Source organism: Sphaeramia orbicularis, chromosome 18 (assembly GCF_902148855.1).
Source record: "Sphaeramia orbicularis chromosome 18, fSphaOr1.1, whole genome shotgun sequence".
Lineage (NCBI taxonomy): Eukaryota > Metazoa > Chordata > Actinopteri > Kurtiformes > Apogonidae > Sphaeramia > Sphaeramia orbicularis.
Window position 1 is genome coordinate 41,262,403 of NC_043974.1, and position 17,734 is coordinate 41,280,136.

At 36.7% G+C, this 17,734-nt stretch overlaps 1 protein-coding gene across 1 annotated transcript in view; it reads left to right on the forward strand.

Moving 5' to 3' along the window:
• The first annotated feature begins 440 nt into the window (after positions 1 to 440).
• Positions 441 to 17,734, forward strand: part of nat8l (N-acetyltransferase 8-like) — a 33,722-nt gene continuing 16,428 nt past the window's right edge. The window contains exons 1-2 of the mRNA XM_030162299.1: positions 441 to 1,060; positions 2,389 to 2,553. Coding sequence (XP_030018159.1) covers positions 757 to 1,060; positions 2,389 to 2,553 — 469 coding nt within the window. The 5' untranslated portion in view covers positions 441 to 756. The remainder of the gene's footprint in view (positions 1,061 to 2,388; positions 2,554 to 17,734) is intronic.

Here is a 17,734-nt window from a genome sequence, read left to right on the forward strand (position 1 = left end):
TCATTTGGAGCCTCATCTAAGAGAGTTAATTCCAACCCTAAAAAAAGCAGATCAGAGCTGGAATGAAAGTGCGCAACAGCAGAATGCCGCTCCTGCAGCAGCCCGGACTGTAAGCCCAGAGTGTCATGTACAGATCTGTGAGGAACACCACCCGGGTTCAGATGGGGAAGCTTAGAATAGTTCAACTACTGGATGTTTCTGTGCTATCTGCAGTCGTCCGGTCGGTCGGTAGGGTTTCCTCCTGTTTGACGCATCGCCCCCGCTTTACCTTTTTTTGCGCTGCGCATTGAATCCGTTCGCCTCAGACCGGGGGATCCTCCGCATTTCAGGACATTATTCTAAAGCCAGAAAGCGGCTGTGCTCACATTAAAGCACACTCACACCCCTCCTCAGACCCACATCCTCCAAACACACACATAAGGCTGTTCGGATGGGTCTGTCTGCCTGTCTGTCTGTCCGTCCGCCCCCGTCCATCAGCATCTACCACCGCACCGCTTCCACCAATCTGCGCGCCGGGAGGACCACCCCAACCCCTGAACCTGAATCTACCCGCCCTGCCCGCTTATAAATAGAGCTTGAGTCACACCGGCAAGTCTTGGTCGTCAGAAAAGGCTCAGGGTTGCAGCAGAACATCCCCCTCCGTCTAATCCCCCCTTTCATCGTTTCTCTGTTTTTAAAGAAAATCTCATCCATTTTCCACTTTCACTCCCCCCCTTTTTTTTCCGAACTGTACTTGTATTTTTTGAGGCCACTTGCATGCATTTTTCGTCTCCCAAAATGGTTTGCGAGACTAAAATTGTTGCGGACGAACACGATGCTATACCTGGGACCAAAAAAGAGTCGATTATGTGGAGCTCTCCTTCGTCCAGTGCGGCTCTGAACCCGGCTGAGGCTAAGGTGGTGCGGAAAGATGCGGTTTTTATCCGCGAGTTCGAGCACGAGGATCAGGAGGAGGTGCGCCGCATCTTTTACGAGGGGATCATGGAGAGGATACCCAACACTGCGTTCAGGGGGCTCCGACAGCAGCCCAAGACCCAGTTTTTATATGCTCTGCTGACAGGTAAGTGGACCGGACCCACTACTACAGCTCACACCCGGAACCAAACAAAGCAGGTCTGGGATGAACCCTGTAGGTATCAGCCAACTGCATGAATGAACTTAAAGGTGATTCCTAATGTGTGTCATTATTCTTCAGTTTGTCTAGATCCTATTGTTTCCTAACTGTGTTTCCAAACAGCTTTGCGCACCTTCTGTTTATTTATTTTTTAATATAAACTGTGCTAGATTCCATGACTCCTTCTAAATCCCACATAAATCTAAATATTCTCTGGACTCTTGTAGGCGACGCTCAGTTAAGTTCAGATCTGTTGCAGCTCCACAGAGAAGCGCGCGCACCCCGGTACCGGCACATACCGGCATGTTGCACATCATGCAACAAAAGGCATGGCGGGGCGCGTGGAGCATGTGCCTGTTGGTGATGTGGTGACATGCCGGTGCCGTGAATGAATGACTGAATGAATTTGAGGATTGGTCCACAGGGTGCGCGCACGTACCCAAAACAGCAACACCGCACCCCCCCCTCCTACCTTCCCTCCCCATCCCTGCCGGTCCACCCCCAACCCCCATTCCCCCGCCGCGCGCGCGCACACACGCACCGTGCGGGCGCTCCCAGTAGAAGCAGCAGCAGCCAATGCGCCACTTAACGGACCTTTGGCTTTTGTTGATGTTGCCGGTGCGGATTCAAGCCTCGTGCATCGTGCCCACGGCCGTTACGCACGTCAGATAAATCACGCATCACATGCCCTGTGGTTTGGATCGGTTCGGTTTGGCTTGGATTGGCTGCGGTAGTTCGGCTTTCATTAGAACCGTGCTGCTGTTCTCTTTGAAACCCTTCTACCATTGCAGTGCTGTCTTTTCTCTCTGGAAAGTCATCACTCTACATTTCCGCGCCGGTTTCACGCCACGCTGGGATGCAGTGGAGTAAACTAACTACTAGGTTATTGCATGCCACGCAGCAACATGCTATGCAGCAGTGTTTCCCCCTGCGCCCCCCAGTGTCACATCTGACTAATTACCTCAATATGTTCTGTCCTGGTTTGATGAATTCAAGCCTTTCTACTTAAAACTCCCCTGTGTTCCTGTGATATGTTGTGCTCCTGCAGCTGTACTGATGTGCCTTACATCACAGTTTGTATTGGATTACTTTATGTGAAATTAATGACACGTTCTCTTAATTAATGTGTTGGAACTGTGTGTTTGCATGAACTGATGCCATATTGTCTGTTGTTTTCTTCTTCTGTGTCTGTACGGGGTCAAATTCCACCAAAATCAAACATGTGATTCTCTTTTCTGACAGGTTTCGTTTATTTTTCTTCCATTTCTCCATAGTAATGTGCTTTGTCGTGACCAAATCCGTCACGCTGACCTGCTGTGCACCCCTCATTCTCATGGGTGCACGCTACTACTACAGCAGGAAAGTTATCCAAAATTATCTGGACTGTGCTCTGCACACGGACATGGCTGACATAGAGGCTTATTACATGAAACCCACAGGTAAGACGATGGGAAAAGTCAACTGTTTTCACTAGTGATGGTTTGGTTTTCGTCTGATTGGTCAGTTGGCAGTGCTCCACCACCAGGTTGACTAAAATCCTTTAACATCCAGAAGATCATGGATGACTCATTTAAGGCTGTAAATGTGAAATGATATGGTTTAAGTTGGGTTTTACCCACATGTGATGCAAAAACTATAAAATGTTGCATTTCAAATGAAGTCCACTCCATTCATTTTGGCCACAGACTTCTGTCATAAACCCAACCCTGAGCAAAGGCTCAATGCACTTTTGTATAAAATGACTGAATATAAAAGATAAGTTCTGTGAAATAACTTCACATGTGTTAATGACCACCAGCGACCCATTAAAGAGTTAGGGTTAGCAAAGCTCTGTGAAAACAGTAGATGAATGTAAAGGTTATTAAAAGGTTAAAAGGCAGGATAATGTGTAAAAGACTAGATAATGCCATCGTAGGGACACTGTAGTAAAGATAAAAGTCCACCAGGTCCAAGCAGCAGATAAAGGCAGCGCCACAGAGGAACCAGGCGGAGTTTGGTCCACACAGTCATCAGGCGGTGCAGAAGGAACTCATCAAATATGCAGGTCGTCTCTTCGCATTCCTTTCCTCCGCCCGTCTTTCTTTCCCACCCCTCCTCCCTGCCTCTCTCTCCTCTCCTCTCCTCTCCTTCCCCCGTCTTCTTCTCGCTTCCTCTCTAAGCTCCAGTTGATCATGGGTGAAAGGGGTGGGGGTGCATCACAGGCCTATTGATTGCACAGAGGAAACTGCTGATACACTTTCTGCCGTCCGCTCGGTGTCGGCAGGCCTCATTTCCTCCACTACAGCTTCTAATTGGAAAAATCAATCTGACATTAGTGTCATCTTAAGCTTTTCATTCTCCTCAGGAGTTCAGTTTTGGCCGTGAACGATAACTAACCGCAAACACACGACATAGTCCACACATTCTTCTGCCCCATTTATCCCCCGTTAACCCAAACCATGTGGCTGATATAAAAAGCAGGTGTTGGTTAAGCTGGTCAATTGCCCCCTCATTGTGTGTTTCTCTTTGACATTGTGCCCTTTGGCTTGGTAATCCACTGCACACACAGTTGCAATTTAGCATTCCCATTATTGCCGCAGGGCTGTGATGGTTTAGAGGGGGTCAGGCACCACTGCTCTTGGACAATGCTAATGATTCCATCCATGCAAATGGAATGGACCCAGGGGAACGAACACCTGGGCACCGCCGACGTCATCATTAGTCGCTGAGTTTTGTGTGTGTGCAGGAGTGTGTGACGCCTCCATCCTATGAGTGTGTGAATGTGTTGAAATAGTCTGAGAACTTGTAGCACTGAATGTCTATTTATTGATACTAAAAACCGAGCGTCTCCTAAATCCAGCTGCATCCTTTTTAGGTCTGGAGTTCCTTTCAAATAAGGGATCGATCAATATTGTTTTTTCAGTTTCAATATTGATGCATTTTGTTAATAATCAATGAGACCAATAACTCATATTTGACATTCACAATAAAGATTAAATACTGGTTAAATATTGGTGCTTAACTTAAAAAAAAAAGTTGAATTACCTTCAAGATAAGTGTAAATAAAGTACAGTTCAGTTATATTTCAACAATATTGTGAGTTTTTAAAAGTCATCACACATTGGAATAAAAAATACACAGTGATAATTATACTAATTACATTCATTAATGGTAGTTTTAACCTGCATATGTTTAATGTGTTTTTCTGACACTGTAAAATAAGTATTTTGTTACAGTTTTCTTAGCTTTGTTTAACATCTGAAAGTACCCATTTCAGAAAAAGTAGTGAGATATGTAAATATGTGTCACAATTTGGCCAAAAATATGTTGAAATATGATTTTTTCGTCCATCTGCGACTTATATTATTATAGTCTAGACCAAATAAACTGAGAATAAGACTGAGTTATGACCAAAACACAAGTGAGTTTCAGAGATGGTCGAGGCTAACCTTGAATATTTGACTCAACTAGTTAATCTTATTTTCTGTTTTTTTCCTCAGTTACACAAACCTAATATTTCATTATCTATTTAAGCCTATTTAAGTTAATATATGTTAACTTTATTACACTCGTGGCCCAAAGTTTTGGGGATGATACAAATGGAGTCTTTGCTTAAATGTAATTTATCTGTCATCACATTTATTTGAAACCTATATAATGTTTCTAATTGTTCTTCTATTTACCCTAGAAACAGGGAAATCAAAATAAATAAATAAATAAACATGCTAGGAGCAAATTTTACAAAAATAAAACTTGTGTCATTCCCATAACTTTTGGCCATGAGGGTAGGGAGTTTATGCAGCTGGAAAGTTGCTAACATACTTGTGAGTCATTTCCTCTTCCTTGTGTTATGATTCGGTAGAATTTGTTACAGATTAAACCTTGTGGTTTAAGTTGATGCTGCAACACTTTCCTTAAAAAAAATAAAATAAAATAAAAAAATCAGGTTAGAAATTAGTTCAATTATTGGTTGTGTTTAAAGCTATAAATGAAAAAGCAGGTTAATCTTGTGATATTCCTAAAGTTGGGGTTTGATCTTGATGAAACAAACCAAAGACAGACAAGAAAAAAGACAAAATGTACTTGAGATTGATATGAGATGAAATCAAGAAAAAGTGCTGTAAATAATTAATTAGGCTCAAATTATTTGTTTACTTTTTTGTATCACAAGTATCATTTGCTGTATTATTATGCCATTCTTATCATATGCCATCATACAGTATCTTGAATTAACTTGTGATTTCAACTAATAAACATCATATATTTATACCTTCAGAGGTTCAGTATTAAACTGTAATATTATGACTTAACAGGTACAGATAAAAACTCTCACTTTGACAGTTTTATTGTCAGTGTTTATACTAGTCTTCTGGTCACACACAATTAACTTGCATTATGATAAATTATTTTGTTCCCCCATAACAGTGATAACAGAAAAACTGTCAATAATAAGATTATAGCGTATTCCAGGAATACACAATTTGGCGCTGAAGGGGACAGTGGTGTTAAAAGTCTCTGACAAACATTTATAACGTCCTCTCTGGTCATTTTTTGTTCTGACAGGCCTTATATGGAGTTCCCCTCAGCATTCATGAATATACACGCCCACTTCACCTCATTAATCACATCTGCTCATTACTTTATTTCATAAAGTCACAATTCCACTTGACACCACTTGTTTTATAATGTTTTTTTTCTGTTATCCTTATGCAGACATACTTTTTCCTGCACTTTATTCTGTTGCTGCCTTCACTGTGGGATCAATAATTTAACAAGTGGTTCCAGGTACAACAAACCCCGCCCCTCACATGTATTGTAGCTTATTTTAGCATCGATCCATCTGATGTCAGCATATCAATTGCCTCTACATATGTGCCAAGTTTGAAGTAAATTGAAATAAAATTGATGTTTTTATAGACATGTGAAATTTTGCCCATTATAAGTAAATGGAAAAAAAAAAAGATACAAAAAATTCATAAAAAATTTAAACTTTGACCTACTTTTCCCAAAATGTAATCACTTCTATTCTTGGTCACTGGCAATCTATAAACCCAGTTTGGTATGAATTCAACCAATAGTTTTGCTGCTACAGTCATGTGAAATTTTGCCCATTATAAGTATATGGGGAAAATATTTGATTTAAAAAAACTCATAAAAAATTTAAACTTTGACCTATTTTTCCCAAAATGTACTGACATCTGTTTCGAGTCACTAGCAATCTGTAAACCAAACTTGGTATGAATTCAACCAATAGTTTTGCTGCTACAGTCATGTGAAATTTTGCCCATTATAAGTAAATGGGGAAAAATAAGATTTAAAAAAATTTATAAAAAATTTAAACTTTGACCTACTTTTCCAAAAATGTAATGACATCTATTTTGAGTCACTAGCAACCTATAAACCAAATTTGGTATGAATTCAACCAACAGTTTTGCTGCTACAGACATTTGAAATTTCACCCATTGTAAGTAAATGGGGAAAAAAAAGATTTTAAAAATTCATAAAAAATGTGAACTTTGACCTACTGTTCCCAAAATATAATGAGATCTATTCTGGGTCACTGGCAATTATAAACCAAATTTGTTTTGAATTCAACCAATAGTTTTGCTGCAAACAAACAAAGAAACAAACTGAACCAAAAACATAATGTTATAAAAACATAATAATCTAATCTAAAAAAACACAGAAAATCAAGTCAAAATTGTTGCATCATATAAGTCAACAGTTCAACCTGCTGATGAACTGCAGCTCCTTTGCGGTCTTTACTCACTCACTGGTTGTGGGTCACACTAAAGCTTCAGCTAAGTGCCCAAAAAAGTGAATGTAATATAATGAGTGCGACACTAGAGATGCCTTCTCACTGGAAATGATACCCACTCAGTAACACTGGTGGTTTAATGAAGCGTGAGGACCGCTGCAGGGTCTCATCAAGGCCCAGGACCATTAGAATACCCTCCGGTCAGGCTCACTGTGGCTGTGTGTGAGTGGGTGTGGGATGGATTTGAGCTCGCTCTGTTCCAGGGGAGAAAGCAGCTTCCTCTACCACTACCTGCTGGGCTTATTTTAGCTCTGAACGACAGACAGAGAGGCAGAAAAAGGGAAAATGTGTGAAGCCAGGGAAGGGAGTGAGTGAGGGAGAGGAAAATGGGGGCATCTTCAAGAGGAGGAGGAGAGAGAGAGAGAGGGGTGTTCCTCAACTACAACATACATGTAGAGAACGGATTTATTTTCATATTGTGATAAATACTGTATTGGTTAGTTTGGTTGAAATGCTTCCAAAATGCCTCAGAGATGGTTTTTATTTAATTTATCTCAACATTTTTTTAATCCACGACTGATTTGAAATGTTCCAAAATGTTTTTTTAGTTTTATACTGGGATAAATATAATTGTATTAGTTTGGTTTAAATTGTTATTTTTGCTTCCAAAATCTATGAGAGATGATTTTTTTTTACTTAATTTCTCTCAACATTGATTTTTTTTAATCCATGGCTATGATTTTAAATGTTCTATCTCTAAAAATCTGAAATATTTTTCGTGCTCTGACTGTAGATAACCATTTTCTGCCACAACTAACCATCTACTTTCTTCACATCTCACTGAGGAAGGAAAATTTCCCATTAAGCTTTAAGGAAATATTGATGTTTATAAACTATATGGACAAAAATATTGGGACACATCATGTCTACAGCTGTAAGATGTCCTGATCATGCTGATTTAAGATACAAATATTAATATTTTCTTAAAGTTTAATGAGAGATTTTCCTTCTTCAGTGAGATGTGGAGAAAGTAGATGATCAGTTGTGGTAGAAAATGATTATTTACAGTCAGAGCATGAAAAGTATTATAGAAATTTAGAGGTAGAACACTTAAAATCATAGTCGCAGATAAAAAAAAAAAAAAAAAACTGTTGAGAGAAATTAAGTAAAAACCATTTCTGAGGCATTTTGTCAACAAAGATAACAATTTAAATAAAACTAACCAATGCAATATTTATCCCAATATAAAACTATATTATGATATAAAATCAATGTTGACAGAAATAAAGTAAAAAACCTCTCTGAGACATCGATATTAATAATCAATATGATATTTATCACAATTTAAAACTACATTATGATATTTGTCATTATTGTTTTGTATCCCAGACCCCTGTTAGAAAAGAAACACCTGAATTCAACGCGTCCACATACTTTTGTCTATTTAGTGTATGACTTAGGTAATTATGCTATGAGGCTAACGATTTGCTAATTAGCGCACAGACAAAGGGATCACCTGGGGAGATTCATCAGCCGATGCACGTCACATTAATAAGACATCCCACCCTCTTTTCTCTAAACAGTGCACTACTGTCATATCTGCTGCTGTTTGGTCCCATCATGCACCTCTTCACCTCATAACGTCACTGTATTACACTGCTGCTGCTACTGTAGATAGACTGACATGTACACTTTCATTATTATTCCTATTCTTATTTCATTCAAGCTTTATTAAAGACACAAAAATGAGGTCTATAGGATAGGTAAAAACATGCACAATAAAAAAAAAACAAAGAAAAGAAATAGCATAAATCCATATGTTACTAACACATAAAGGCTGTAAAATGTAAAAAAAAAATTTAGATGTAAATCTTACTGAAGTAATGTTGGGACAGACCAGGGCTTGTACAAATGAGTTAGATAATTTTGTAACTCTGCACATGAATGAATAAATAAAATGCCCTTCAGCAGCCGTACAGCATCGAACACCACAATCCACAAACATCTGACTGGCACGATAATTTTGCACTATATTATTCTATTCTGCCTCTTTTTTTTGTTTTTTCTTTTAAAAAATGTATGGCATTTAACAAGATGAGAGAGAAACAGTTTCTGAATTCTCTGTCCTGTACATTCAGTGAATTGACAATAAAAAATCTTTGAATCTTTTACTCAGACTCATTTTTACTGTCATTCACTCAAATGTGAAAAAAACATAAATATAGTTACCCAGATCTGAGATAAGATATATAAAAGCTAAATAGAATAGAATAAAAACTACCATAAAATCCACTAAAATATAATAAATATTGTCACTGTCGAGTGGAAACCTCTTATGTTCAAAACAGTTATTTTTCAGGAAACTGGAAAAAACGATGTATATTTTAAATAAATAAATGGAGTTATGAGATGTAATCACAAGTCGTTTCCAACCCATTCATACAAATACATTGAGTAATCAGACTACTTTCATATTTTGGTATGTGTAATGGGAGATATTTTGATGGGTTTATATGTAGTTTGGGGCTTACGTATTATACCCTGTATAGTTTAGTCTCTATTTGTTTATTTTTATTTCTGGCAGAAAGGTTGCACAATGATGATACAGCCAATACAAAGGTGCTCTGACTAGTTATTCATTCTTATCTAATTTAATGTGATAGATAGCAGATGAAGGAAATATAGTTGGTTATGAATCTGATACTGAATGTCCCTTTCCCTTCTCAAACTGTGTTTATGAGTTGATTCATATGCACATTTATGTTAAATTTATTGTATTTCATTACTTTTTCTGTGATTAATGACCATTGATGGATAAGATAAGATACTTTATTGTCTTTATACAAAATGTACATTGAAATTTAGGTGCACCGTCAAGAAGCGGACTTATAAATAGTAATAGTAACACATAGTAATAATAACTATAAAAATATATAATAAAAACAAAATATGCATCACTCACACATCAACATTCATTCATTTATCATGCAGCAATATGTCACACACGCATCAGTGCCAATGTATGAAATAGTGCAAATAAAAAATGTCTGTACTTTAGCGGCTGAGGTCATTGTTCATTGATGGGTGCATATGGAATGGACTTCTTACTTTTATTGGGTTTATTTTTAATTATTTTTTCTTTTTTACTTCAACGTTTGAGACAAATGAACAAATAAAATAAAATAAAACCCTTTTCATTGGTTAAATATTTCAAAAACTGTCAGGCCAACGTAAAGACGGACCAACAGAGAAAAACAGCTTTGTTCCTGTCGCTGTCACTGAGCTCAGTAAGAAATAGTGACATTGCACTTTATTAACTTATTTTAGTTATTTATTCTATTTCTTAGCTCTATTTATTATTATTGTGACTTCAAATTTTTAAATTTTATGTTCTTATCCTGGTTTTTATCCCAGACTGTATTCATCTTCTCTGGGTTTTTATTGTGTTTTATTGCATCTTGTTTTTATTTATTTGATCTTATTTATTTCTTTTATTCTTTTACTTATCCATGCTGCTATACTGATGAACGGTGGAACACTGAGCACTTTTTGTCCTGTCTGTAAGCTCGATCAAGTACCTGCCTAACATGTTCAATGTATGTCTTGTTGTAATACCAAAGCAGTCACCTCGACTGTAAAACAAATCTACCCACGGGTACAAATAAAGTAACCCTGAACCTTGATAGAATTGTTTCATGACAAAAAAAAGACCAAAAATGGACTTAGGAGGTTTCGGCCTGACAGCGCCGATATGTCAAATATTGCACACACAGCAGCAGGAATAACAGTTTAAGGTGGCGGTGCATGTAAACGTCAACATGAGCAGCAGCAGCAGTTTACAGTGGAAATAAAGTGAGAATAGTGGATGTAACGTAGCAGCGTCCTGACCTTTTCCACCCCTCCATTGGTCCTTTGTCTTTCCTTTTTACATCAGTCCACTGCAGTCGGGCTGTTTTCTACAAAACCTCTCCTCTCCGGTGAGCGGTCATGAGGCTTACAGGTGACCAGTTGCACGGCGTTTTATGTGCTAATGAGAAATGATGTCTTTATGTGGTGCAGATAAAAGCGGTACCATATGGTTGGGGCCTGTTTGTCTCCCACCTGTATGGGTGCTCTGACTCTTCCTGTCTATTTGTCATCTGTGCTGATGGTGCAGAGGAGGTGCTGCAGTGGGCCGCTGGGTTATTCATCATCCTGGCACGCAGGAAGTGATGTTTCCCTCTAGTCAAGGAAGCAGGATTCAATCTGTTGAATAATCTAAAAATACAAAAAAAAATCTCATTTAGTATTCATTACTTCATGCATCAAAGAAAGGAGGAAGTTACCTGGATCAGAAACGGGTTCATTTCCCCGTAGACTGACTTTATTACCACCAAATGGTTTATATGTAAATGATAATTCACTTTAATTATAATTCTATATTTACAGAAATACCAAATTTCTTATTTTTCTCATTATATTTTCATTTTTTCACTCATTTGTATTTTTTTTTTTAACATGTTTATTCATCATTTTTTGGTGCAGATTTAAGTTACATTGAACAGTTGAATATTCAATTTCTGAGGCATTAAGCATGTCCCATTCTTCCCACCCCCTCACCCTCCCACTCATGGTCCTACATAACATACTTAATGATAGTAGTAAAAACAATAGCAAAGTACTCATAAAACAAAACAGGTAAAAGAAAAAAAAAGAAAAAAATAATAGAAGCAAAGAAAAGAAAGAGTCCAATAATAGAAAAAAATCTGCTTATTCACAATTACATCCTACACACAAGATATGGACATGTAGTGTTATTAATATTAATATTATTAGTCATTTGTAGTTTTTCTGCCAGTCTTTTTCTCTGCACTTGCTTGTTGTATGTTGCTGTTGTTAAGTAAAATTTCCCCATAGTGGGATAAATAAAGTCTTATCTTAATTAACAGCAGTTCTGAAGACAAATTTGGCATCACTAAACAGACATGAAACTCACAAAACTAATGTTACAGAATAGAATAGAATAGAATAGAATAGAACTTTATAGTCTGATCAGGTTCATACTTTTATTGAGAATATAAAGATTCTTTGTTTCTTTTTTTTTTCAGACAGATAAAAAAAGAATAGGACTTTATTGTCGCTGTTACAGGAACAATGAAAATCCATTTAGCAGCTCTGCTTCTTTTTAGCAGCAAACACTTAAAGTGCAAAAAAAAACTGTATAAAAACATCACACAAATTATACCAAAAAATATTGGCAATATACAAAACTACAAGACATATAAAATATACAAAAAGCCAACTCTGTGATATAGATGGAAGAATTATGTACAACATATATATACAAGTAATATAGGATATATTTAGTGTCAATCTCCATCTTGAGAGGGTGTGAGGGGGTTACAGATAATTTCCTACATTTACTATGTGTCATGTCACCAAGTACTTTCATCTACTTTGTAGATGTAAAATATCAAATACACTCGTGGCCAAAAGTTATGGGAATGACAAGTTTTGGTTTTGCAAAATTTGCTCCCTGTGTTTTTTTTTTCCTTCAAATTTCCACATGTTTCTAGGGTACAGTGAAGAACAGTTAGAAGCATTATATGTTTCAAAGAAATGTAATGACAAATCACATTTAAGCAAAAAATCTTCTTATGTCATTCCCAAAACTTTTAATCACAAGTGTACAATTGTTTTTGGTAACAGTGTCAACTTTGCATAATGTAGAAACTCTTTAGCATAAGTAAACAGCTATCTAATAGTTCATATAATGCAATACCAAATGCTAACATCCACTAAAGCAGCCTTCAAATTATACCAGACAAGTGAGAAATGAAGCTGAGGTGTGCCAGACTCCCTTAACAGTGTTAATAATGTAACATTTTAACCACAACAGAAAATCCAACACGTCAGTCCACAGGATTGATAGTGAAATGAAATGAATATTTAAAAACACACATTTAAAACAGAAAAAAATAGAAAACAACAGAGCAAAGTGCAGAGAAGAATAATAATTATTATAAATAAATCAACATAGAAGAAGAGAAATGCCTGAAATGTAAACAGATTATTCCACATTATTTATAGTATTGCTTGTAGTTCAGGTTGTATTTTAAACACGTACTAAAAGATGAAATATTCTGAAACTTGAGGTCATTACCTTTCAGGAGAGGTGTCTTTGGTTCTGTGGTTCTTCAGTTATAAGCTTTAGAACTTGGGCTGGTACAAAGGCAAAAATTAACACAAATTAGGAGGGAAGGAACAGCTGAAATGGTTTCCAAGTGTGAGATCTAAACCACGACTACTAATACAAGTACAGTTTAAAGAGGTGAGCTAAAAACTAAGTCCAGTTATTTTACTTTTATTGATTTATTTCTTTTATTTTTATTGATTTCTTTAACAAGGACATTGTACATTAATTCACATTGCTGTAAATCCATCTGAAGTCTCTGGACAGATATTAAACTGTCACCTTAAAAGGTACCACAAGGTTATAAAAGGTTACAAAAAAACCCTACCTAAACAGCTAAACATACGGTCGCAGAAAAAATTATTAGACCACCCTTGTTTTCCTCAATTTCTTGTTCATTTTAATACCTGGTACAACTAAAGGTACATTTATTTGTACAAATATAATGATAACAACAAAAATAGCTCATAGTAGTTTAATTTCAGAGCTGATATCTATCCATTTTGCAAGTTGTTTTTTTTTTTTTTTTTTTTGAGGTTTGACTAATTTTATTTAGTGCATTTACTTTAGTTAACCCATAAAAACCCAGTGCTACTTTTATGACACTTCCCAAAGGAATTTTTCTCTCTATTTACCTTTTTTTTCATGATTTTTTTTTTATAATAACCAAAATCACTTCAGTTCTTACATGAACATCTATAACATTGTACTGACAAAAACAGTGCTTTTTGACATTCCATGTTTTCTTTTCTGTCTGTTTAGTCACATGATACACACAGGAGTTAGTACTTGATTGCATAACCATTGTTGTTCATGACTTTTGATGGTCTAGTAATTTTTTCCGCAACTGTATCTTATATCTAAACACAGACGAGTATTGCAATGCAATTAGATAAAGTAAGTAAAGAATGGTTAAAATACACTTATACTTCTGAAGGATTGCCATCAGCACTGGAACTTTTTTTTTTAAATAACCAGACTGTAAATATATTTATCTGTGCTCTAAGTTTTCACTTGTGGGTTTATGAGGATTAAGTCACTTTTGGAGCTTTAAGGGGAACTGAGGAAATGCAGGATTCAGTATTTTTTTTTCCAGCAGATTCAATTTTATGACACTGTAGAGATGAAATGTTAATCACATATCTATGGAAATTATCCTTCACTGACTGACTGAACACATTTAAAAGATCAAAATATTAATAATTAGGCTGTGATTTTAGCGCCTAATACAAATGTAGGATTTTACAAAGCAGTTCAAAGTGTTTCTCAAAGTTAAATACAGATGTAGTCGGACGAGTGAGTTACAGAGCTGGAAGAAATGAGCATGTGCCTCTTTCTGAGACTCATTGTTTTGAGGAAGTGAAGGCGCTCATTAATAATGCATTGTGGTGTCTCTCCCCACAGCCTTCACATTCGGCTGAAATCAATACACAACAAAGGCGCTCATTGGACAGACGATATGACGTGTCAACAGCAGCACTATTATCTGCAACACTGAGCACTTTTTCTGCAGCTCGACTCTTTAATGACAAATCACAAACAAGGCTGGATAAGCTATTTCAGCGCCTGTTATTGATACGTTCAATCTATACGGCACAAGTGATTGGTACAGTTTGGCACAATTCAGCTTTCTCTGTTTGCACTGGGATCAAGGAGACAGTATTTAACCCTTAGATGCAGGACTCTTTATCGGGCAAGTGACTAGTTTTGGTCATTTCCTCAAACATTAAATATGGGGCCAATCCCGTGCCTCAGTGAGGTTCAGAAGCATGTTGGTTTTTAGAAACACTATACACGGATTCAGAGAAATTTTATGTAAAAAGTGAATATGAATGATTTTTGTCACTTCATGACCTTATAACATTTGTTTAATTACATGTGTTTACTTATTAGCAAGTGCTGCTCAGATGTTTTATGACAAGAGGAGGTAGATGACGATGTCCAATAACACACTAAGGCTGAAATTCTGAATTTCAGAGTATTTCAATGAGTGCCCAATAAAGGGATAAGTGGGTCAAAAATGAGCCGGTGATGGTTTTTTTGCAATATCTTTGTCATGAAAAGTTGTTGTTATTTCATATTCCAGGTACCATTTATAATTTTAACTTATCTTTTATAGATTTTATGAAATTATAGTTTTTGTTTTACTATCCCAACCTCCCATAGGTGGGTCAAAATGACCCGCATTCATTTACAATAGAATTTCATCCGAACCTTTGATTCATTCTACAACAAAACCAAAGGAAGAACTCACTCACTCACTCACAAAAAAAAAATGTTGACATTGTTCTATTTCTGTTATATATTACAATATATCATTGCTGTTGGAAATCTTGTAAGTCCATTTTTTGGTCTTTTTTTTTTTTTTATAAAACAATTGTATTGGTCAGTCTTCACGTTGGCCTGATGGTTTTAGAAAAATTTAACCAATGAAAAGTGTTGAAAACTGCTTGTGACTACATCTCTTAACTCTATTCATTTATTTAAATATACGTAGTTTTTCCAGTTTCCTGAAAAATAACCATTTTGGACATACGAGGTTTCTGCCTGAGAGCGATGATACACTATATGTTTGTTTACGCATTTGGCAGACGCTTTTTTCCAAAGCGACTTACAGGGGAAAACCAATTAAATCACTCAATCAATCAAATTTTATTTATATAGCGCCCGATCACAAAAAAGTTATCTCTTGACATTTTATATATAGAGTTGGTCAAAACCGGACTCTAAGTCAATTTTCAGAAACCCAACAGAATCCGTCACCGAAGATGACTATATATATTGTTATTTTTATTATTATTATAATGTTCGGTGTGGAACCAACAGGAGTGGACCTTAGTACTAAACAGAGTGTTGTTTTGAGGTTTGTGACACTACTGGCCAGACGCCTTATTCTGTTAAACTGGAAGAACATAAACTCTCTGACTCATCAGGCTCTGTTCAAAGACACTATACAACACTTACATTTGGAGACTAAAAGATAATGTAAAGTTATTTTATTGAATTTGGCAGCCCTTTACAGGTTACTTTAATATTAAGTAAGACACCCCCCCACCCCCCAGGCGACCCCAGACATTCAAAACAGAGACTTTTTTCTTTTTTGCTAAAATTAATTTGTTTTTGATCATGTAATAGTTTGCTATACTATGTTGCAAATAAATGTTAATTTTAGACGACATTTAGTCTATATAATGTATATTATTATGGACGGAGGCAGAAAAGCCAGGTGTAGATTACTGCACAAAGTGAGAATTTGATTTTACTTGGTCAGGATATGTACAGTCAGTCCAGCTGTGATTTACAAGGCTGACAATTAATACTGAACAAACAAGAACTCAAACTATGAATTATGAAAGAGCTGCAGCATCTGAAACTGACCACAAAGAACATTTAGCAGATAAACACTTCAGAGTTTGTCATGTCTTTTATGTATTGTGAGTGTCTCTCTCAACTCACCATATATTTTTTTTTATAAGTCAGTTTTATTTATATTTTTATCAATTACTACAATTTTCAGGTGACCCCATTTGAATTTCAGGTGACCCCACATGGGGTCCCGACCCAAAGGTTGAAAAACACTGACCTAGAACCTAGAAAAATGGAGTTTTCAGTTATTATGCTACTATTTTACTTTAGATCACATTGGTCTGAATGTGGAACCTGAACTAAAATACGTTCAACACCCTTGACTGTTCACATCTTCAGTGTAATTCTTACACTTTGTAAATTCATCCTGTGGGCTGGATTGGACCTTTTGGCTCCCGGGTCGCACGTTTGAAACCCCTGGGTTAAAGATATAATAGGTTACAGTTACATTTTGTGTCTTGGTGTGAATCCCAGAGTGATGACCTTTGACTCCAGGCTGTAGGAGAACAGAGATTGGTGGCTGTAGTAGGAGCAGCCATGTCAACAGTGGCATGTAAACAGTAAAGTGTAGCATGTTTGTAAATGGGAGTATGTGCTTTTATGTGATGAGGCAGTAAAACCAACATTATAGGGCGGGCTATGAATACCCTGGAGCTAATGGAAGGGAACATCCCATAATAGTGTGTGTACAAGGGTGACACCATGCAGCTCAATGCATTAGCCTGTTTTGCATATTGTGTTTAAGTCTAAGGCCAAGTTGAGGGTTTTACTGGAAATACACGCATGAATGATGTATTTTCTGTTGTGCGGACTCGGCCAAAGTGTGTCCTTTGTGTGGCGGTCACCTCCTGTCAGCCTCATTTGTCCAAGACACAGGAGGAAAAACTGCTGATGTGTGGGCTTTATGTGGCAGGTTAATCTATAGCAGCAGTGTGACCTTTGACCTGAGGACCAGGGTGTGTCTCTGTGGAAGAACATTAATCTACTGGATCAAGAAACACACACCACAGAGAAGATTTAGAAGGATTTAGGACATTTAAAGGAATTAGTTCATTTTATAGAAGGATTTAACAGGGAGTATATTATTATTATTATCATCATTATATTATATTTATCAGTTATTCATTATTTTAGTCCTGTTATTAGTCCAATTAATAGCGAAATAGACTGAAATAAGAAAAACACACAAGACTGATAGTCTGCGTCACTCACCAATGTCAACACCAATGTTTGGCTGATATATGGACAAATTTATAAACAATATGGACAAAAGTATTGGGACACATTATGGCTACAGCTGTAAGATGGAAGATGTTCATGGTGGCTTAAGATAAAAACATCAATA